This window comes from Onychostoma macrolepis, chromosome 06, assembly GCF_012432095.1.
Source record: "Onychostoma macrolepis isolate SWU-2019 chromosome 06, ASM1243209v1, whole genome shotgun sequence".
Lineage (NCBI taxonomy): Eukaryota > Metazoa > Chordata > Actinopteri > Cypriniformes > Cyprinidae > Onychostoma > Onychostoma macrolepis.
Genome location: NC_081160.1, coordinates 31,592,281 through 31,616,401, shown reverse-complemented (window position 1 = coordinate 31,616,401; position 24,121 = coordinate 31,592,281). Strand labels below are relative to the sequence as shown.

At 34.9% G+C, this 24,121-nt stretch overlaps 1 protein-coding gene across 3 annotated transcripts in view; it reads left to right on the top strand.

Annotated features, from left to right (window-relative positions):
- LOC131542803 (cadherin-22-like) overlaps positions 1-24,121 on the top strand; it is a 220,011-nt gene that overhangs the window by 178,583 nt on the left and 17,307 nt on the right. For all 3 annotated transcript variants that reach the window (XM_058779807.1, XM_058779808.1, XM_058779809.1), the window contains exon 10: positions 16,886-17,003. In XM_058779807.1, the coding sequence (XP_058635790.1) occupies positions 16,886-17,003 (118 nt within the window). The remainder of the gene's footprint in view (positions 1-16,885; positions 17,004-24,121) is intronic.

The following is a 24,121-nucleotide window of genomic DNA, read 5'->3' as shown; positions in this document are numbered from 1 at the left end:
ATAATAATAATAGTAATAATAATATTATTATTCAATATTTCATTTTATTCATTAACTTTTTGTTGATTTTAAATCATATAATATACCATTTTGACCGTATTTGGTAATATAACATCAATAATAATAATAATAATATTTAATGTTGTTTATTAACAACTTGTTGAATTTGAATGTTAACAAATATTAACATATACTATAAAATGAGATGAAAGATTCATTATTTTTTAATGAACTACCTGGTCCTACTGAAAGCTTAAAGATATCATGCATTTCTAGGGCATTCGGTTCTTTTGAGACTATTTTGAGATCGTTTGAAAGGTTTTGAAATAGAGCTACACTGGCTTTTATGAAGTACAGTACACTAAATGTTCATCTGAAGAAAGCATCAAGTATGTTTTTCACTTCAAACTGCCATTGACCATGAAAATCTATAGAATGATGTTCCATGTAAATAAACTGCATGAAGCATGTAGAATGATTTCTGCTAATCCAGACACTTGTCATTGAGCAGGTACTTCATTTGACTGTGCCATGTCTTTTTATTCAAGATGTGATGAGATGCAGCCATGTGCTTTTCAATGGCGGTAGTCACGATGTGAGATAATTGACATATGCATCATTACGATTATATAAAAGAATGTAAACATGTAAATTAATTAAAGGGGAAAAGGGGCTGTATTTGTTTGAAATTAGAAAAATTAAAAAAGAAAATTTTTGCTCAAAGAATTTTTAAAATAATGACATTTTTGTCATGACAATGATGCTTTATCACTCCAATTCTTCTCTCTCTGACTGGAATTATTAGAATTTGTTTTTAAGTTGTTTTTTTTGTCCTCAAAGCTCTGTTTATTTGTCGATCTGCCGAACGTTTTCCTGCCCTCTTTTAGAGCGGCCGTGAAACATAAAGAACAACAAAAGGTTTGTTTGCTTTTGGAGATGTCATGGAAAATTGTGTGCGCTCCTCCTTTCTGTGTGTCTTTGCGTGCTTCTTCTCGAGGGCTTCGTTCCACAATAGAGGTGCTGAATGAGGACTCTTATTGCTGGATTAAGGATTCTCAGAGATTTTTTTGTTGTACAGAACTAGTAACCTTTGTACTACATTTTTGGCTGTGTGTAAGAAGGGCTTTTGTCATCTTCATTTTTCATCCCTGGAAAAAAAGGAAAAAAAAAAGAATGAATGTTGCTTTCTTTTGTAAGTTATTTAACCATTAAATAGCTAAGTTTCGTTTGGAAGACTAAAAAATATTTTATTTTATGCCCATGTGTGCTGTTAGTTTTCTCTTTTTGCTGAATTTTTGAAGCACCATTTTATATGTTGTTCTCTGATTGTTTTAAGCATTGAAACTCAATTTTAATTATTTCAGTTACATTTTATGGAAAAAAAAACAAAAAAAACAAATCTTAAGCAATGAAATTATGCTGCATACAGTAAATATGATGCACATGTGAATTATAGTTGCTCTAGTAATAACGCAATTGTGAATAATTAAAGTCACCTGTGAATCATTAAATTAACTACCAGTCTTTTTCTGGATAAAAGCCCAGGGATAAAGAATCATTTAATCATGTGAATATTAATGACAGCTGTGAAAATTAAGACTAAATATCCTTTCAAAGATGTGCAGGTAAAACTACTCAGTGTCTTAAGTGTTTAAGGCTGTCATATCATACCTAAAAAAATTTTGTTTTAAAAATAGTTTTAGAAAAAGACAAAGAAAAATACATTTTTAGTCTTTTTAAAACCGTTCATTTTATTTGATATTGTTTTGTTATTTTTTTAATTATATATGTGTGTGTGTGTGTGTGTGTGTGTGTGTGTGTATGCGCGTTTTTAAGAAAGGCTGGATGATTTGAAATTTCATGTTGACATTATATGGAAACTGAAATACTCAAAAATGTTCTAAAACTAAAAGGAAATTTGTGTGAGAAGCCACAGTGTCACAAGCAGTGACTTTTTAAGGGTTACCAAGTAGAATAAAGTAAAGGGAGACACAAAAAGAGCATGTTTTTTTCCTGTTAGATGAGCCAGAGATAGAGGTTTTTAGTGGATACTGAAAGCAATATGGGTGGTGTTCACACCTTAACAATCACCATGCATCCTGTGATGTAGCGCCATGCTGTGGAGCCGCTTTTCATCCGGCCGACTCGCTGGACAGAACAAAGACCGAGCGCAACACAATACCAGTATATACTGAAAAAGATGCCGTTTGAGTCCATAAGAGCTCAGAAGACGTTTCATCTTTCAGCAGGACCGTTTCAAACCGAAGGGCCATGATACCTGCTGTTTCTGAAGCGCATTTAAGGTGAAAAATCGCAAGCATCTCGGTCCCCCAAATACACAGGTAAAGTGCAATCCGGTGACGGCTTATCGTAATAAATTTCTCTCATTAAACGCAGGACTCTTTGAAAGCCCCCTGCTGCAGCTTCAGCGATGTAATAGCGTTACGATAACCTGTAGCATGTTTACGTGATTTGTAGTCTGCCACCCCAGGGTCCCCCATTGCGTTGTGTCGGCTAAATTGGCTTAGGTGAGCAAGAGACGCCCGCGGAGGCCAGGAGACGCTGCGGCTTGTGCGTTAAAACTTTACGCACGCTCTGGCTCCGTGATTAATCACTCTGGTGATTGGGCTGGAAATTAGGCCTGTGGAGGAACACGCAATTACACTCATTTATCTCTCACCTAAGATTGGCGCTTTGTAGGAGACGCACAAAGCTCGGCCTCCACATAAACACTGGATCGGGTGAGACGGGTTTATGTGCATCCTTTTTAGTTGCACGAGAGGGAACCTGTTTATGTTCTTTACGTAAGTTGCATTTTGAATAAATCTTGAATAAATCATGATAGCTGCTTTTTGCTTTCAACAGGCTGGTTGAGTCAGTGTTGCTCAAACAAATGTTTGGATTGCACTACAGTGCACTACAGTTTGCACTTTTCAGATCGGTTTACTAGTTGGAAACTGTTACTAGTTGCTTCTTCATGTTGAGCCGGTTTTACACTTATTCATTATTCATAATTTTTTAAATGCATAAAAATAAAAGAAATGTGATTAAATAGGCCTACATCATACATTTTAATGTACTGTTTTGTTGTAAATAAAGTGGGCTACTCTTATTAAATATTATTTCAAAAGAACATGCATGAATACATAATTGTTTGGCTTTAATATTTGTAATTAATGCACAAAAGACTGTGTGGTTATTTTTACATTTTATTATTTCATTTCTGTTTTATTTCTTTACTTGAATGCTTCTGATAAATTGATTTCAAATGAAGAAAAAGTAAAGCACTGTTAATTTCTTTCTTATATTGTATTTATTATACTGTTTGTTATTTACACCATTGTTCTTATTTTTCATAACCAAGATAAGCAAAAAGATTGTGATTAGTAATATAGTAATTATTAATACAATATTTGGAGAAAATGCATTGAGAATCATTTTATAGCCAAATCATTGTCCTCTGAATCGTAATTGAATTGAATTGTGTGATATTCAAGATTCACACCTCTGGAATACAGCAAGCAATAGAAAAATTGCACTCTTCATCTTTAAATATTACAGTAGACTGTACTATAGTACATACTACTACTCAAAATTGGGCCAGAAATGCATTTTATTTCCCTCATTCAAATTGGATAGCAATGATGAACTGAAGAATTTACTCCCTTTCCATTTACTGAATATGAATTGAATTTGAACTGGCATGAAGTGATGCATTCTGGGAAGTGAAGTGTTCTTCCACCCTGGTCCACAAAATTTATTTATACTGAAATATATAAAATAATATGTATGATCAAATGCATTTATGTATCCCTCAATCAAGCGCTTTTCTTTATGATTCATATTTTCCCTTTTCATTTATTAGTGTGAATAGAATTGGAATTTGAAATTGAATGACAGGAAGAACAATTTGTCATGCACAAGTCATGCATTCTAGGATGAAAAGTTTTTATTTATTGGCAAAATATTTAAACTAGTATGTATAATTCATATGCTAATCCAAATTTCTATAAGTGGTATTTCAATAATTTCAATTAATTTTAATTCTACTTCATTAAAACGTGCAATATTTACTACCTCAATTTAAATTCTGGACTGAATTGATATTATTATAAAAAAAAAATAATAATAATAATAATAAAATAAAATAAAAAAAACTTACCTCAATTCAGAATGATGCACAACTATGTTGGATAATATGAGAAAAAGTAAACGTAATTATATTAGTTAGCATGAGCTAGCAAATACTTTTAAAGGATTTATTAATCTTGTTGATGTTGACTTGATGTTGATTTCAAAATCAAAAGTTGTATATGTTATATAAATGGACATGAACTGACAATGAACATTATTTTCATTAACTAATGTTAACAAAGATTAATAAATCCTGTAAAATCGACCAACATTAACTAATGGAATAGGATTGTAAATTGTTACTGAGGGAAAAAATATATATATATATATATATATATATATATATTTAAATCTATTTATAATTGATGTACATTTCACAATAGCATAAGACTTTACTATGTTTTCCTCTTTAAGTAGGCTAGTTGATATTTGGCTAACTAGGCTAAGCTGAATACAATTTGTTTTGCAAAAGACAAACTTCATTAGATTGTGCCTCAAAAATTACCTATAGAAATTCGTCATAAAATTGCCCCCTGTGAAAGTCAAGTCAAAGCACTTAACAATATCAAATTGGAGGATAGAGTGTCAGTAATGTACAAGATTAAACACTCAAGTGCTTGAGTATTTTGCAAAATACATTGCTTTCACATTTCACATGACGTTACACACTACTGCTAGCCCAATTATCAAGCTTTGTCGGTGTGCCATGCTAGCGTGGCCTTTCTCTCTGCTCTAGCGCTCGCTAGCGTCACCGCTTGTGTTTCTTATAGAACAACAGTGAAATCAGATTAGCTTAAGCCGCTAAATGCATGGAGTTTGATCTCATTTGAAGGATGACAACACAGCGTATTTGTTTGTGTGTAAAAGGTGAATAAATCAGACGCAGGCAGAGAAAGAGGGCGAGAGACATGAAAAAGGACTTAGCCGATAGCTCATAAGCAGCTTTGGCTCAGGGGGCGCGACTCCCCTTCCAGCGCTGTGACACCGATGTTAGACATGGAAGGAGAAAGCGTTTATGGGCTCATGCGGATTTAAGTGTCAGGTAGATCTGCAGGCCGCGGGATCCACGGGACGCGCTTTTGATTTTATAGTGGGGAAAAATAAGCTAGCGCTAAAAAAAGCCAAAAAAAAAAAAACACACATTAGTATTGTCATCTACAATTATTGTCCAAAAATGCATATTACTGTTGTGCTAGATCTAAAGTACCATAGTATTACCATGACAGCATGTAAAAAGAACCCTGGAATCATGGTAACACTATGGTGCTTTTTTCTGTAAGGGCTGTTTTTGAACTATTTCTCTTCACTTACAAGTAGTACCATGTTTTAGGACACTTACCATGGTATTACCGTAGTTTTCTTACCCAAAATTGGGTAAAATAATGGTAGTGCTTTTTCTATAAGTTCTTGTTTTGAACTTTCGCTTCACTAACAAATAATACCATGGTACTCCTTTGTTTTTTGAGACATGTACCACAGTACTACCATGGTTTTCGAAGAAGTATCCCCAAAGTATGGTAACACTATGGTACTTTTTTTGGTAAGTACAGTTTTGAACTATTTATCTTCGCTTAAAAATAGTACCATGGTATTACCTTATTTTTTTAGGACATGTGCCATGGTACTACCATGGTTTTCTTGGAAGTACCATTTTCCAAGAATACCATGATACTTTCCAAAATGCCATGATAGTACCATGTTGTTGTTGTTTTTTTAAGACATGGTGCTTGCTACTGTAAATATAAATACCACAGTGCATTAATTTGATAATTATTCATTACCATATGTACCAGTACCAAAGTGATGCGTCTTCCCACAATTACCTTAGTGGGCTTTTAAAAAGATGCAAATGTACGAGAGACATTTCCAGTTTATCCTTCCAGAGGTCTCTGATTCATGGTGTGCCCCCTTCATGATCTCGTTGATTATCTACACGCCTGACCCTTGTTCAGATTGCCATGTGAAGCAGTGTGAGCGTGTGTCGTTCCACTCGTAACCCTGTGGTATTTGGGCTGATGGGATGAGGAGAGACAGATATCATATAGAGTCGCGTGTGCAGGGAAAGGCCGGATGGAAAGGCAAATACTAAGAACGGCCTGAGGACGAGAGGCCTGTCAGCTTCACACAAGACATCAAACGGCACCGAGCGGCTCTCCGTGACAGATCACAGGGGTCTGGTCCTCCCGCGGGACAGTCCCGGCTACATGACTAATGTTTGAGGGGAAAAGTACACTCTCGCTCCCATGCGCACGCATACACGCGCAGACGGCCGTGGAGATGGATTGGCTCCCAATCGCATGGTGACACATAGACCGAACCCTTGCTGAATTCACTCCTACAGATGGGTTATTTCAGCCAAAAATAAAACAAATTTACCCTCCCTCATTTCATTCAAAGCACATATGATTTTATATTTCATTACTTCTGTGGAAAATAGCAGGAATTATGTTGCTGAAAGTTCTAGCTGGACTGAAGCTGTGAATTAGGAATCAATTTTTAAGGTATTATTTGGAAGAAAAAATATATATCAATCATGTTTTAAATTGACAAACACATTTGCAGTGATGCTCCGTGAGGGATTTTCAGAGGAGGATGATGTGAATTGTGAATTGAGGAGTAATTGAAAGGTCACCTTGATAATGAGGGTTATTTATGTGGTAAGAGGGAAATTACATTTATTCTCCCTTTGATTTTTTGGCTGCGTTTGGATGGTAGTTAATGGCGCTGTGTCATTTGAATATCCGTTCTGATTGGTCATGCAGTGAGCCTGTTCTGGCATTCATGTAGTGCTTAAAGTTGAAGAAAAAAATACATTGTTTAAATTGCTACATACAGTACACACTGTAAAACCTGATAAGTTAAGAATACTCAAAACATTTGAGGAAACAAACTCAATTTTTTTTAAAGTTAAAGTGGGGTGGGTCTGAGAGCAATGGGAGCCAAGCCTCGTTTCCATGATCCCACCCCATTCATCACAATGATAATTATATACAACTTGCTTCCATAAACAACACATTCATTCAGATCTTTAAGTGCTAGTTAGCAACAACACACTGGCACATGCTAATATTGTTATCTAAAAGACTCACAACACTTGCATGTAAATAGTCAAAGAACATGCCGTATATATAGTCTTTGAAGTTTTGCTGACCATCCTCAACCTAACCACAGGCTCTACTCTTCACCACAACGGTAACACTACAAAACCAACATAACAGAAGCCTATGCAAACCCTAACATAACACAACATTTAAGTACTAATTTATGTCTCTCTTTGTTAATCTTGTGCAAAAACTCACAAAATAACATTTAATTCCTACATTTATTTTCCTTGTTGTCTGATGCAAAGCATGCTGGGAACTAGAAAATGCAATCATTTTAAGTTCACCTTACTACAACGACATTTTGAGTTTACAGAACTTATATAAATTAAGTCCAATGAACTTTCATTATTATTTGAGTGAACTCATTTAATTTAATTCATTTCACTGTTCGGTTTTACAGTGTACATCTGAGTTTTGCCTTTCAGTAAGTGAACTATACAGAACGGCAGTAAATCTTTAGTTGAGCTACTTTTTCGTAGCTCGTCCTCTCTTGCCTCCTCAGATGTACTGCCACTGCATATTTATAATTGTTTAGTTTAATTCATGGTTAAAAAGTTAGTTTAATGTAACAATAAAATAATAATTTGCAAACTTTATTGAATTTTTATTGCATAGCTGTTTTATTGCACTTTAAAAACACATTTGTTAATTTATATTTTTTAGTGTTTTGTTTGTTTGTCTATCTCTTTTATTTTTAACTACTATTTGATTATTGATTTTCCATGCCATCATTTGTGATTATATGACAAGGATTTTAAAAATATTATTTGACATAATTCCTAAACTGGTCATTAATTTCTGAAATTTCTTTTTAAGTGGCACTGGGGTTTCCGTGCAATGACCCAAATTCTCTTTTTTGAACCAATTTGTTAAATCATCTGTATGAACTGATTCTCTCAAATGAATCAGATTTCCCAACACTACTTAATAGTGAGAAATGCGAGCATGTTTAACAAGGTTCCCACTTTTTGATCAGTGGTTTTGCATGTAATCATCTGTGATTGAATTATTTTACAGTGATTGCAGTCGCAAAGAACATTTCCTAGCCAATTAAATATTTTAAATCTGAGCATAACTAGAGAGTTCTTTATTTACTATGTAATTGTTCATAAGTTGTTGAATATTTTATTAATTTCTTTGACTTTTCCTGGCTCAAAATCACCCGGATGTTTCCAGGTTTTCAGTGCCCAGATTAATTATCGCCTTCGATAACTAACTACCGTCAGTTCCTCTCCTCATCACTCCAATGCAAACTCATAGAATGAAAACTCTTTTTCCTTGAACTTCTCCATCCGTCTCAGAGGTCAGCATCCTCCTCTTCCTCCTCCTCTGTGAGCCAGAGGAAGACTTTCGGAGAGGACCTTTGGTCCTGGACGACTCTGGAGAACGTGCGAGACTTTTGGGAGACTCTTGGCTTCTCACTTTCCGAGCCTCGCGCAGCTTAAAGGGTCATGAGGGGGCTGTTGGATGGAAATCTAATTAGATGATTTTGCTTGAGGGAGCTGTGTTTGCCACTCAATAAACTCCCACACACTGCTTCCTTCTCACAATCTCTCTCTCCTTCACATTGTTTTTCTCCGTCTTTCTTTCTCAGAAGTCCCTGTTTCTCTCAGCATTTTTCCATCCCAATCCTTTCCCTCCAGAAGCCCCTCAGGCATTAGTTTTGCCCTCGAAATGGGAAATATCAGATGACCTTTTGTTGTTTCTGTCTTTGGCATCGCAATTAACGTTTGTTAAGAAAACAGTGTTCATTTATTCTTTTTAATATAGTTTGTGTTCTCATTTACCCTTGTTTACTTCATTCTTTTTTTTTTCTTTTCTTTTTTTTCTTTTTTTTTTACCATCCAAAACAACAGCTCATTAAACAAATGAGGGTCACAAAATAGGAAGTATGAGAATCGTTCCAATTAACAGCTCTGGTTCCTTAAATGCATGTTTCTGAATCATCAGTGCCTGTTTGTTTTTATCTTTCATCAACATGTATGTAAAATTTCTCTGCTTTGAATTTACTTGCATTTTCAGTTCCCCTCATATTTTTTTATCACTTTGTCGTATAGAGTTCTGTCCTATGTTTTCGAATCATAATGGTTCTTTTTGAAATTATTATGAAGGAAGACTGAATCAGTGAGTAATTCATTACGTTCATTCATAACGGTATGAAACCCATTTGTGAATCCCTTTATGCGGTTTGATTGATCAGATCATGTTCCATTTGGTCGTAAATGTGGTCATATAAACAGTATTATTGTAGTATTATTTGACAGCTATTTAAGTATTAATAGTTTAAATTAGCTTTTATTTTAGATTTTAACTTTAGCTTTAGCTTTTTTTGTTAATGTGCTTTTGTCATTTTTATTTTTTTATTTTTTTTATTTTTAATAGCTCTTTTTAGCTTTATTTTATTTTATATCAGTTTGTCATTTTAGTACTTCAACTTTAACTTATTTAATTGCAATTATTTACCAATTAGTTTTGTTAATCTGTGTGTGCAATATTTATATTTTATTTTAGCTTTATTTCAATTAACAAAAAATATTTTAAGTAGTTTTAACTTAAAGTATTATAGTATTTCATAATATTTTGAATTAGTTTTTATTTTATATTGTAATTTTTACTTTAGTTTTATATTATGTGCTTTTGTCATTTTTTTAAAATTATTTTCTATGGCTCTTTACCTTTAATTTATTTTTATTTCAGTTTTAGTCTTAGCTATTTTAATACATAACGTAATATTTGACATTTTATTTCAGCTTTGTTTTACTTAACTTCAACAACAACAACAATGCTAAAAATAAATGGATATAAATCTAATATTCTCTTCTTATATAAGAGATAGGTAGATATTACTAGATATTACAAGTTTGGCATATAAAAGCAAATATGTTATCAGATTTATTTTTATTTTATTTTTTTCTTGAATGCATCTTGGAAGATGTTTAAACTGGATATTTTCATTATCAGATATCTAGAAAATGTGTTAAAAAATACATGAATTGACTAAATACCCCCTTTTTTAACTGATTCATAGAAAGAAAAGAAAAAAAAAAGATTCATAAGAGTCATTTGTCATAGTGGTGAATCAATAAAGGAATATGGTTAAAGAAGGCTTAACAAATCCAAACATCATGAAAATAACTTCATTCCAGCATTTTTAAAGAAAATCAATAAATACCGTGTCCTAATTCCCAACTTTCCACAATAGTGAGCAGGATTTCATCGGCGAGCACTAAAGCGATGCAGTGATGAAGGACTGTTGAAAGCAGGTGCTCAGCAGGAGTCCTTCAAAACTTCCCTTTCAAGCTGAGAAGAGACCAATAAACAAACATCTTCAAAATATAATGTGTCCCGTTTTCCCCATCCTCTGTCATGTGGCTGGAGATCTGGTGTTGTGTAACACTGTGTTTCTGGACCCCAGACAATGTGAAGAAAGTCACAGGAGTTTGTGTGTGTTGATTAAAGGCACTTAAATACGTCCAGCGTCGTATTATCAGCTGCAGACAGAAGTGGAGCGCTGCGAATAATGAGGCCGATGGGAAGCACAGGTTAGTGTTTAGTTTAATGCTTCTGTGGATGTAATCAAGCAGAAACATTATCAGCTGCAAGTAATGCTCGACTTATGAGAAATATGTTTTGGGGATTCAACACCTGCAGTTTTACTCCAGCATCAACAACATTTGTATTTTCTGGAGTTCTGGGCCTCGTTCTAGAAGTTATTAATAAAACAATAATTTAAATTTAAAAGACTAAATTAAGTTGATGCAATTCATGTCTATGCTGCTCAGTGCTAATCTACACTCTAAATAAAAGTCTGTAAAAATGTGATCCAAAGTACTGTGGTAAGGTTTTTTATTATTATTTTTTTTTTATTCCAGGACATTATTTTATAGATATTTCCATTAACCCTAAAACACAGCGCAATGAAGTGCAAAACTAAAATACAGGTAAAATAAAACAAGATAAATAAACAAATGTGCCCTTTTCATGGATGGCTTTTATTTTATTTATTTTATTGTATTATTATTATTATTATTGTTATTGTTGTTGTTGTTATTTATTTAGCCTTTATTTTATTGGAAAATTGAGACAGGGAATGTCATCTAGACATGACCCATGTTGGACTTGTGATTCATTCAGAGCTTTTGCAAAAAAAAATAATAATAATAATTTAAATGAAAAATACAGCAGAACATCGCATGTGTTCAACTTCAAGGACTGGAAAGAGAGGCTTCTTTACCCTACCTTTACCTTAACTCACCCTGGTAAAGACTGGCAAGCCTGCCTGCTGCTCACAGACCGCAGTAACAAAACTGAACACAAGCCATGAATGAATGTTAACACTGCGCTCTCTTTCTGTGCCAGAATGTGTTTCCATGTGAGTGTAACTGACAGTCTGTGGGCTTTAAACCAGAATCTGAGTAGATATGCAGTCCAGCTCTTACATGAGACTCTCACATCAGCTCCTCAGGGCACAAACATGCTGTGCACGGAATACTTAAAAAAGGATTACTACAGTAGTAGCAAACATTAGTGCTCAAAGATGATAGGTTCCTTATGTCATTATGTCACTTTAGTTTAGAAATAGTCCTGTCTTTATTTACTCACCCTCATGTCTGCTGTTGTTTTCAGGATCACAAACGATTCATTTTTGGAGAGACTTTGACTTTGGCATACAAAGACAGTTTATGGTACTTAAGGCTTTCAAAATCAGCATAACAGTAGGAATTCTTTAAAAGTAAAGTCGTACAATTGCTTTGCGTGTTGATGAATTTCACTTATAATTCTCCTTTTTGTCGTTCATGTTTTTAAAATGACATGTGGAAGTGTGACTTTAATTTGATCTGTTTATTTATTTATGTGCATGCATGTTTATTTATTTGCACGTATATGCATGAATGTCTTTGTCTTTATTTATTTATTCATTCTGTATAAATTTATTAATTACTTAAAGGCACATTTGATAAAGGCGTTTTCCAAATGCAATCATCTAAATGTAATATATTGACGCCAAATGTTATGGTTTCCATGCTGTTAGAATAGAATAGAATACTCTGTTGTCATTGTTTAAAAAAACAATGTTTTTCTCTAGGATTGGCAATGTAAAAAAATAAAATAAAATAGACACATAATAGAAAGACATAAATTTGAATAAACATAACCAGAGTGAAGTCATATATGAAATAGTGCAATAAATAAATAACAGCGCACCAGTTCACATTTCAGAGACATTTGACAGCTGTCAATCTACCGTTGTACTTCAGAAGACTTGGAATATAGTGCATGAGTCATATGGACTTCTTTTAAAATGAAGAAGTGTTAACGGCATCCAGGTTTGAACTGACACAATGTGAACAGAATGCTCATTTCTGTGCAAACTATTTCTTGAAAGGCTCCGGCGGTGAATGTTGGGCTTCTCCTCGCGGGAGCGGCGCGGTGGAGTCAAAGCGGAGCCCGTCAAACGAGCGCGTCCTGGAGGACTGGGGCTTAAACACAAGCACTTTGCCTCTCTTGGAAACTCCAGCTTTAATCATTTTGAAGGGGAAACATCAGTGTTAGTGTGGGGTCTCCTTTGAGTATACGGCTGTGCCTTACAAGCATTTGTCCTTGCTTTCACTTTCCCGGTGTGTGCGCGTCTTTCCTTTTCATTTTACAATCTGAGCAAGTGCGAGTGTTCCTCGCTGACTTCAGGGTGCAGGAAAGACTTTGCAGAAAGAATTTTAATTTAGGTTTTTTTCCCTCTCTCCTCTAATTACACTTGGATTTTCTATCACCTCCCTAAAAATTGACATAAATGCCGTGCGAGGCTCTTGATGACCGTGTAATGAGAAATGAGCAATGAGAGAACATGGGAATTTTCACAGGATTGTCTGAAGAGCCGCCCACTCCCTCTCCGCCGCTCCTCTGTTCCTCCCGCCCTCCTAAACACTTCCATCTGTTGTCTCACAATCCGGCTAATGTAGTGACTGGGCCCGATGCCGCTCGCAAGTACACCCACTCTCACTGCCACAACAACTTCTCCGCCTTGCACTTCTGATTTATCACAGAAACTGTAATTCCACAGCCTAGCAGGCTGAGAGAGCTCTGTGTAGTTTTAGCATAATATGACAAAAAGTACAGATTTTTTGGAAGAAAGGAGGTCCGCAGCTCCTGCACAGTCATTTATAGTGTGCTTTCTAAATGCAAAGTGCTCTGGCTTCACAGTGCAGTATATTCGCTTTTTGCATAATTTGTAATATTTAACCTATACAAAGCTGTGCAAAATGATGCGCTGCATGTGAATCTGTTAAATCTAATGGTACAACAGTAACATTGAGCATTAAAATATGCATTGTTAGTTCATGCATCAGCTAATGTCAAAATGTAAATTTACTGTTTAAAAAGGATTTATATGCATATAAATAAATATTAATCAAAGATTGTTAATAAAGGAAAATAGGTGAAAGCACTGTAATATATATATATATTCTGTTTTCTTTTTCATTTTAGTTGAAGTTTAGTTTTAGTTTTAATTTTATTTTTCAGTTAATGCTTATTTTAAATCAAGTGATTATTTTTCATCAAGTGGTTTTAATTAAAATTACCCAGATACAGTATATATACATATATACATATACAGTGGGGCAAAAAAGTATTTAGTCAGCCACCAATTGTGCAAGTTCTCCCACTTAAAAAGATGAGAGAGGCCTGTAATTTTCATCATAGGTATACCTCAACTATGAGAGACAAAATGAGAAAAAAAAAATCCAGAAAATCACATTGTAGGATTTTTAAAGAATTAATTGGTAAATTCCTCTGTAAAATAAGTATTTGGTCACCTACAAACAAGCAAGATTTCTGGCTCTCACAGACCTGTAACTTCTTCTTTAAGAGGCTCATCTGTCCTCCACTCGTTACCTGTATTAATGGCATCTGTTTGAACTCGTTATCAGTATAAAAGACACCTGTCCACAACCTCAAACAGTCCAACTCCAAACTCCACCATGGCCAAGACCAAAGAGCTGTCAAAGGACACCAGAAACAAAATTGTAGACCTGCACCAGGCTGGGAAGACTGAATCTGCAATAGGTAAGCAGCTTGGTGTGAAGAAATCAACTGTGGGAGCAATTATTAGAAAATGGAAGACATACAAGACCACTGATAATCTCCCTCGATCTGGGGCTCCACGCAGGATCTCACCCCACACGGGGGGACCTAGTGAATGACCTGCAGAGAGCTGGGACCAAAGTAACAAAGGCTACCATCAGTAACACACTGCGCCGCCAGGGACTCAAATCCTGCAGTGCCAGACGTGTGCCCCTGCTTAAGCCAGTACATGTCCGGCCCGTCTGAAGTTTGCTAGAGAGCATTTGGATGATCCAGAAGAGGATTGGGAGAATGTCATATGGTCAGATGAAACCAAAATAGAACTTTTTGGTAAAAACTCAACTTGTCGTGTTTGGAGGAGAAAGAATGCTGAGTTGCATCCAAAGAACACCATACCTACTGTGAAGCATGGGGGTGGAAACATCATGCTTTGGGGCTGTTTTTCTGCAAAGGGACCAGGACGACTGATCCGTAAACGAAAGAATGAATGGGGCCATGTATCGTGAGATTTTGAGTGAAAACCTCCTTCCATCAGCAAGGGCATTGAAGATGAAACGTGGCTGGGTCTTTCAGCATGACAATGATCCCAAACACACCGCCTGGCAACGAAGGAGTGGCTTCGTAAGAAGCATTTCAAGGTCCTGGAGTGGCCTAGCCAGTCTCCAGATCTCAACCCCATCGAAAATCTTTGGAGTCCGTGTTGCCCAGCGACAGCCCCAAAACATTACTGCTCTAGAGGAGATCTGCATGGAGGAATGGGCCAAAATACCAGCAACAGTGTGTGAAAACCTTGTGAAGACTTACAGAAAACGTTTGACCTCTGTCATTGCCAACAAAGGGTATATAACAAAGTATTGAGATGAAATTTTGTTATTGACCAAATACTTATTTTCCACCATAATTTGCAAATAAATTCTTTAAAAATCCTACAATGTGATTTTCTGGATTTTTTTTTCTCATTTTGTCTCTCATAGTTGAGGTATACCTATGATGAAAATTACAGGCCTCTCTCATCTTTTTAAGTGGGAGAACTTGCACAATTGGTGGCTGACTAAATACTTTTTTGCCCCACTGTATATATATATTACATTATATTGTATATACATACACGTGTGTGTGTGTGTGTGCGCGTTTTTGTGAAAAGTCAGGACATAGATTTGTATAATGACAAAGGTATGGCAGGTATTACAAGGAGAAGGTGACTTCACAGGACATTGACCCATGTCCCCACTTTTCAAAACGCTTATAAATCACACAGAATGAGTTTTTTTGGGGGAAAGTTGAAATGCACAGTCTCCTGTAAGGGGTAGGTTTAGGTGTAGGGTTGGTGTAGGGCAATAGCACATACAGTAAGTACACTATAAAAACCATTACGCCTATGGAATGTCCCCACTTTTCACAAAACGAACGTGTGTGTGTGTGTGTGTGCGTTTTTGTGAAAAGTCAGGACATAGATTTGTATAATGACAAAGGTATGGCAGGTATTACAAGGAGAAGGTGACTTCACAGGACATTGACCCATGTCCCCACTTTTCAAAACGCTTATAAATCACACAGAATGAGTTTTTTTGGGGGAAAGTTGAAATGCACAGTCTCCTGTAAGGGGTAGGTTTAGGTGTAGGGTTGGTGTGGGGCAATAGCACATACAGTAAGTACACTATAAAAACCATTACGCCTATGGAATGTCCCCACTTTTCACAAAACGAACGTGTGTGTGTGTGTGTGTGTGTATATATATATATATATATATATATATATATATATATATTTATACCGTTGAATACAACTGTTGAATATATAGAATATAGAACTCTTCAATTGTCCCTCAATGAAATTAATTAATTAATAATGTTGTATTATTCTAGAGATATATTTAACAGTTGTGCAAAATGTTATGCAGCAGTTTGACTAGTAGTTCAGTTATGCAGTTAGTCTGGGTTTAATGCATCTATGTAACATTTTGACAGCAGCTTTGTACAGTAACCTGTAATGCCCAATATTTGAAACCTTTTGAATTACCTAAAAGTGATAGTCCTGTGAACTCAGAGTGTTTTGCATTCATGAAGCACGTTAAAAAATGAACCGCACTGTAGCTACAGATATCTGAGATGATCTGCATTTAGAGTCACATACAAGCCAGAATTATAGCAAAGCACCGATAAGCTTATCAGATGTCGGCCAGAGGCTGATAGGAACTCTAGCGAGGAGAACATGACTTGTGTTAGCACCATTTGTGACAACAGCAGCTGGAAATGCAGATATGCACGCTTTGGTTTGTCAGCCTCATCATCTCAGCAGTGGACCTTCTCTAGACTCGCACACGGTTTGACTTGCCAGAAGTGAGTAATTTACATAAGGTAAATATTGACTTGTCGGCTACTTTTCTGGCTGAATAGCCAACTAGTAAATATGAGTAGTCATGCAGTCTGGCTGAAGTTCCTTCAGTGTGGTATTTTTTTCAGCTGTTTTCTGATTGAAGCACCAGCACATTCTCTGATTAGGATGGTGCAGACGCTGAGGTTTATTAGAATCTCTAACCTCTTTCTGTCTTTCTGTCTCCTCTCCAGCTCATTCACACCATCAGTGTGGTGGACAGAGACGAACCGCAGTCTGGACATCGATTCTATTTCACACTGGCACCCGAGGCCTCCAACAACCGCCATTTTACACTATGGGACATCAAGGGTGAGAGACTGGATATTTTACCTTTTTATTATACATTTTGGATGCACTGGAAAGTTTTCTTTTACATGCATGAATATTGCATTTATTGTAAGTTTTGGCATATGTCTATCTATATGTTTGCAATTTAAAATAACTGTTTTTTTTTTGTTTTTTTTATTATTATTCAAAAATATTGTAAAGTGTAATTTATTGCTGCGATCAAAGCTGTATTTTCAGCATCATTACTCCAGTCTTCAGTGTCACATGATCCTTCAGAAATCATTCTAATATGCTGATTTGCTGCTTATCATAGGTGCTCAGTTATTATTAATGGCTTTTTATTATTTTCAATGTTGAACAGTTTTTGCTGCTTAATATTTCTTGGACACTGTTTTTTCAGGATTCTTTGATGAATAGAAAGTTCAAAAGAACAGCGTTTGTTAAATTTTTTTTTGTAACATTATTAATGTCTTTATTGTCACTTTTGGTCAATTTAATGCATCCTTGTTTTCACCATTGATAATAATCAGAAATGTTTCTTGAGCAGCAAATCAGATTTCTGAAGGATCACGTGACACTGAAGACTGGAGTAATGATGCTGAAAATTATATTTTGCAATATATTCACAAAGAAAACACGTATTTATATTAAAACAATATATCACAATTTTTATTGTACTTTTAATCAAATATAAGTGCAGCCTTGGTGAGCAGAAGAGACTTCTTTAAAAAAAAAGTGGTGTACTGTATGTAGGTTGGCCAGTAGTATCAACTGCATTTGGACAAAACAGGTGCCACATAGCAGGGAATGGCTGTCCAGTCACTTTCAGAGGTAAAATCAGGGAAAAAATGCAGTTGTTTGACTCTGAGTATTAAAGCAGCATTTGTACTCTGGTTTTTGCTAACACATTTCACCTTTGACTCGTGTGTCATGATGAGCACAGCTCAGCTCTGCGGCTCCTGCAAAGGAGGAATCAATACAAGAGGAAAAGTCTTTCCTGTAATCCTCTGGTGTTGGACACGTTTAGAGCATTCGTCCGTCTTCAGGACAAATAGACACGTCAGGTCTGTTTGTGTGGTTAGAAAGAACTTCAAAAATCCTTCGACCAGAGAGAATTTCCACAAAGCGTTCTTACGCTATCTTTGAGTGAACTTCCCCAAGCGGACACCTTATCTTCCTTCTTTTCGGGATAAACAGATGGATAGCGTTCCTCCAGGCGCTTTCGGTGTACGACACTCCCTCGATGGGCCGCTCGGCTGTCTCTGACCCGCATGAGGTGTCATAAAAGTACAAGCCAGGTTTATCTGCTCTGGCGAAAAGACCAAATATGAGCTGAAAAAAAGCTTTTAGTCTAAGTCTGACTTGACAAATGCAATCTTTCATGAATGCTCCCGAGAGGTAGGCCGCGTTGTCACTTTTATGACATCACCTTCTGTTGCAGCATCTGGTGTTTGTGTTCAGAAACAGAGAATGAGGGGTATTTAATATTTCTGTCCAATTCATATGCATGGGTTTTCTGTTATGTACCGGGAATTCTTTTATCAATTTCAGTCTTAGAATGATTATTTAAAGCCCCAGTATTGGAGCTTTGTGTTTTTAAGTCCATATCAAAAGTGTAAAAATGGTTAACAGATACACACATTAAAAACTAATTACACATATAATTACAAAATTAAATATGACATAAAAAAAAATAATAAAAAACATTAACTGTGACTTTTCATTTTAACTGCTTTACTAATGAGGTTTTATATATAATTATATATAAATAATAAATATGACAAATTAAAATTGAATTAAAATGAAATGTTAATGTGATGTATATTCATTAGGGAATATATACATATTAACGCTGTCAAATCGATTAATTGCGATTAATTACATCCAAAATAAACGTTTGTGTTATATATCTATAAATATATTACATTTATAGATTTCTTAAATATATTCATTTATGTGTGTTTATTTATATTTATATACACGTAGCATATACAGTACACACTATGTAAACACAAACCTGATAATTTATATGTATTTATGTCCATATTTGGACTCAGTCACAAATATATATGTATATACATATAATTCATTGTACTAATAATAAATACATTTTATTTATTAGTTTATTTAAAAATAAACATTTTAAATTACAATTAACATTTATTACATATAAAACTTATTTTAAATAATTAATGAGAAAGAGAGAGAGAGAGAGAGAGAGAGAGTCTCTCTCTACTAATAATGAAGCTGTGAGTTTAAAAAACAGTATTACCACTTCATGCTGAGAAATATAATGTAGCAATTCAGCATTCAGACACAATATGATAAATAAGGTATACTAGAAGACAGTATTCTTGGAGAATGTCCCTGTAATGTCATCCAGGTGAAGAGTATGCTGGCATTATTGATGTGAATCCATTTGCAAATAATCAGGCGTTTTCTCCTTCGGTGTAGATTTTTCATTTCAGTTTTGCTTTGTCAGTCTTATATTTGTTGTGTCCCGTCAGGCCGAGCGGGATTGTGTTATTGCCGGGCTCTTTAGAGATGTGTGTAAGTTGATGTGACGCATGGGCAAATCCAGACTGATCTGACAGGATGGAAATGTCAGCGGTGGAGAGCCAGGCAAATGTCAGCTGAGCACGTGAGGACACACACACACACACACACACACACACAAACACATACATGCATGCTTGAGCAGACACACACACACACACACACACAGACCAGATCAGCTAGAGCTGGTAGAAATGATAACTAAATCACTGTGCAAACAAAAAGTGTGTCATTATGTGTACATTAAAAAAGTGACTCTCATGAAGAAACATCCAGGTCATATTTTACCCCTAAATCAAAATAAAAAAGATAAAAAGTGTAATAGTGGCTAAAAATATTAAATATATTAATGGAAGACAAGATAAAGCACAGTTGTCCAAATTAAATAAATAAATAAAAGCAATTGCAATGCAGTATCTATATAAATATATAAACAAAAATTATAATATAAAAATTTATATAAAACTAAAACCATAAAAAAACATTCGTATGCTCAACATTTCTCATTTTCATTTAGTTAAACTTGCTGAAAACGTAATATAAAATATGAATGAATGAGGCATTTATATAGTGCTTTATTGTGTATTGCTGTACACCCAAAAATAAATAAATATAAAAAATAATATATACATATAAAAATAAAAACGAATTAAAAACAAAAATAAAAACTATAACAGTATAAAAATATACTTAATTAACAGCATAAAAATAAAAAAAAATTTATATTAATAATATACATATTTATGCTTTTATATCTTCTTTTCCTCACCATTATGACAGTGACACTAATATTTGTTCCCATTACAGTAATGATAAACGGGAGGGAGATGTGCTTGATTTTCAAATAAAAATAAAGGTAAAGTGTTTCATTTCTGCTCCACTGGTGCCATCAAAAGTTTCTGCAAAGTTGAGGGGAATGTTTGAAAATGGCTAGAAACATTCATTATTTTTGCACTTCTGTTTGTTGCCACTATAGCCTCACGCACTTCATGATCCCAAAACAGGCTTGATTTTCTATTTGCTGAATATAATTTCCTCATTTGATTTTGGGATGAAACATGACCTGGACATGTTCTTGACAGCTGTTGCGAGATTTACCCAGAAACTCTCCTAAAAGGACGCCTCCGCAGGTTTCCCTGCTATTCCCCTCTCAAGCACACTCAAAAGAGCACACTTTGTGTCCTCCCACGTCCCATATCCCCCATACTTCTGTTTTCATGGACACATTTGTCAAGCTGTCAGACTGAATCTGTCATTTCTCTCAGTTGAGCGCCGCAGCGCCGCGTTACCCTCTCCCTCTGTGATCCGACACACGAGGACGTCAGACTTTTAACTATCTGTGCTATTGATTCAGATGTCCTTTCGCTGTAATATTAAACTCATCTCTTACTTTGTGCTTGGAATAGAGTCCTTCCAGAGAGGGACAGAGACAGAGACAGAGAGAGCCGCTTGGCACGTTGGGAATTTGATTGACGACTCCAAACAAAGCATCTTTTGGCTGTTGCTTGTGGTCGGCTCGTCTGGAGCCAGTCGATCGCACGAGGCTGTTTTCTCACATTCGTCTTTCCACCAACATTTTCCGTGTCCGTTTGCTCCCCGGACGCCTGCTGGCGTGTCTTTAGTCGCAGCAGAACATATAGCGCAGGCCGAGGGCATTGTTCATTGTTACTCAGTTTGTTTGGGATGTTTTTGGCATCGGTGCTGAGTTTTGTTCTGGTTTGATTTCATTGTTCTCTTTCCATATTTCGTATTCAAAGGAGTTTGACTGTTCTGGCCTCAGTCGGCCGATGCTGTGATACAGAAACATTACAATATGTTTCCATCTGGCAAATGCAGATGCCCAAAACAAGTGTTTGGACTCTTCTAAATGTGCAAATGTGATTCAGCAGATCAAGAGTCTCACATGCTGCGGGACATTTCTCTGATTCTCATTGCGTTCAAATCAGATGCTGTTATAGTGATTTTTAGCGGATGTTTGAAGGTCACACTGGTCACATGAATTATCAACATCATCCACTAACCACAAACAAACAATACTGACAACACAAGATCTATTGTTATAGTATTTCAAAATTTTACACATTCCTTTTGTACGTCATGTTTTGTTTAAAAAGGATGATTTGATTTAATTAAATGTATTATATTATATATTAAATGCATACATATATCATGTATTAATAATTGATAATCATAAACTGATACAATGTTATTATTAATGAATATTAATTCAAATACACTGTAAAAAAATTAATCCGTAAAATAACCGAAAAAGTACTAGCAGCTCATTACAACACAACGTTATCCGTTAATTTTACGGACATTTCTGTTAACTCTAAAACACAATGCAATGAAGTGTAAAATTCAAAGTAGTAAAAATAAATACGGAAAAATTCCTATTCCTTATACAGTATATTGTGCCCTATTTTCACAGATTTTTGTGACTATTCAATGACTATTTTTGAAAATGTGTTTTTAAAATAATATTATTTTAAAATAAAATTATAAATATATTATTTTCATATATCATTTAAATATTATTTAATTTTACTTGTATAAATTTTGAGTTTTTCAAAACCTTTTAAACCAAGGTTTTGACTGTCATGGAAAGTGAATTTTAAAATTGTGTTTATTATTTATTTATTTTTTTTAATGAAATTGATATAGTGAATATACATGTTATGCTCTTTTCTTCAATATTTCACAGCTAATTATTGTTCTCGTGCACAGTGATGTCCGATATGTGAATCATTGGGAGTCGATTCTGAGTCAGTTCTGAATGATTCATAAGTGAATTGGTCTGTGTTTGAATCATTTTTAAGAATCCTTATCCAGCGACTGGAAAGGTCACAGTAATTCGTCGGCCAAAAGTGTGGGAACCCTAATAAACGCAAGCACTAAATCTGATTCACAGCTTTTGATGACTCGAAATCAATTATGAAGCTAATCTGAGCGCTGATTCGAGGTGCTGAACTCAATCAATGCTTTCCATCTGCGTCCTCTTTTTGTCATTTAGGTGTTTGCCAGAAAGACGTGGCCCAACTAGATGAATATTGAAAGGTCACGGCTCTGCGCTCTTTAATAAATGATTGGTTTCTCGACCTGATCAATGACCGTGTCAGCGTCGCATTTTAAAACACATCTCAGTATTTACTTGGGCTCATTGCAGGGAAACGGCTGCGCTGTGGTTTGGTTATGGTAATGTCTCCGTTCCTGATGTTTTTAGTTTTAATTTGTTGCCTTTTTTGATGGCGTGTGCTGTATTTGTGAGAAGGAGAGAAGATTTACAGGCCCAGTCGAGTCACAGTGTCATCCTGCTTTTACTCAGCAGAAACTCCCTGTCTCTGTGCCGGATGTGGTGACGTGAGCTGTATTTATCAGTAAGTCATGCTCTAGCGCTGGAGCTGACGGCGATGTATGTCCCTCATGACGGATGGCTCCTGTGCCTGTATGCAAGTCCATTACTTGAGCTGTTGCTGGACTTTTTCACATTCATACGTCTGCTGTTTCAGTTCTGGGAGCTTCACACCTGCTTTGTTTCTCGCTTACAGCCTGCAGTGGGTTCAGTTTGTGCTTGTTTCTTCTGTTAGGGGAACGACTGGGTGTTATCTGTGTGTGTGAATGTGTACATACAAGAATGGCTATTTTACATTCAAACGTTTGAAAGTTTGAACTCAGTAAAATCTTGTTGATAAAAGTCTCTTACTCTCACCAAGGCTGAAAGTAGGTGGGTTTTCTGAATGACTAGTTGACTAATTGGTCTTAATTAAAGGCCCTGTATAATTAGGCTGGATTTAGGTTCATTTATTTGAAAGAGAATGTTCTTGTAACAATGTGAAAGTCTATTAAATTGTATTGTAATTATTAAATGTTATTATTTTTATTGTATTATTAATTATTATTTTATTATAAATTATAAACATATTTTAATATACTAAATATAAGTCATCCTGCTTTTATTGTCTCTTTACTTTTTTTTTTAGTTTTTAAATTATTATTTTATCATAAATTATATACATATATTTTACATATAATAAATATAAATGATATTGCTTTTGTATAGTGTCAGTTTAATTTAGTTTTAACTTTTTAATTATTATTTTATCATAAATTATAAATAGATTTAAAATATACTAAATATAAATTTATTTTATAGTGTCTCTTTTTTTTAAGTTGGTGGGTTGTTTGAACAACTAGATGACTAATTGGTCTTAATTAAAAGTCCTGTAATTATACTTGTTTTAAGGTTCATTTATCTGAAACAGAATGTTCTTGTAATATTATAAATGGTTTTACTATCACTTTTGATTAATTGAATGCGTCCTTGCTGAATAAAAGTATTTATTTATTTTTTAAAAGTATATTATCAATTAAAAATAACAAGATACATGTTTATGTTGTTGTTATTATATATAGAGAGAGAAAGAGAGAGATCAAAAGAATATATATATACTTTTGACTCTTTCTCTTTACTTTCATTCTTTCTTTTTTAAGAATATTCAGTTCTCAATGTTTTGCTCTACCGTTGTAGTAAGATGGCAAAACTGTGCTGTTTTTAAATGTACTATAGTATGTAATGTTTATAC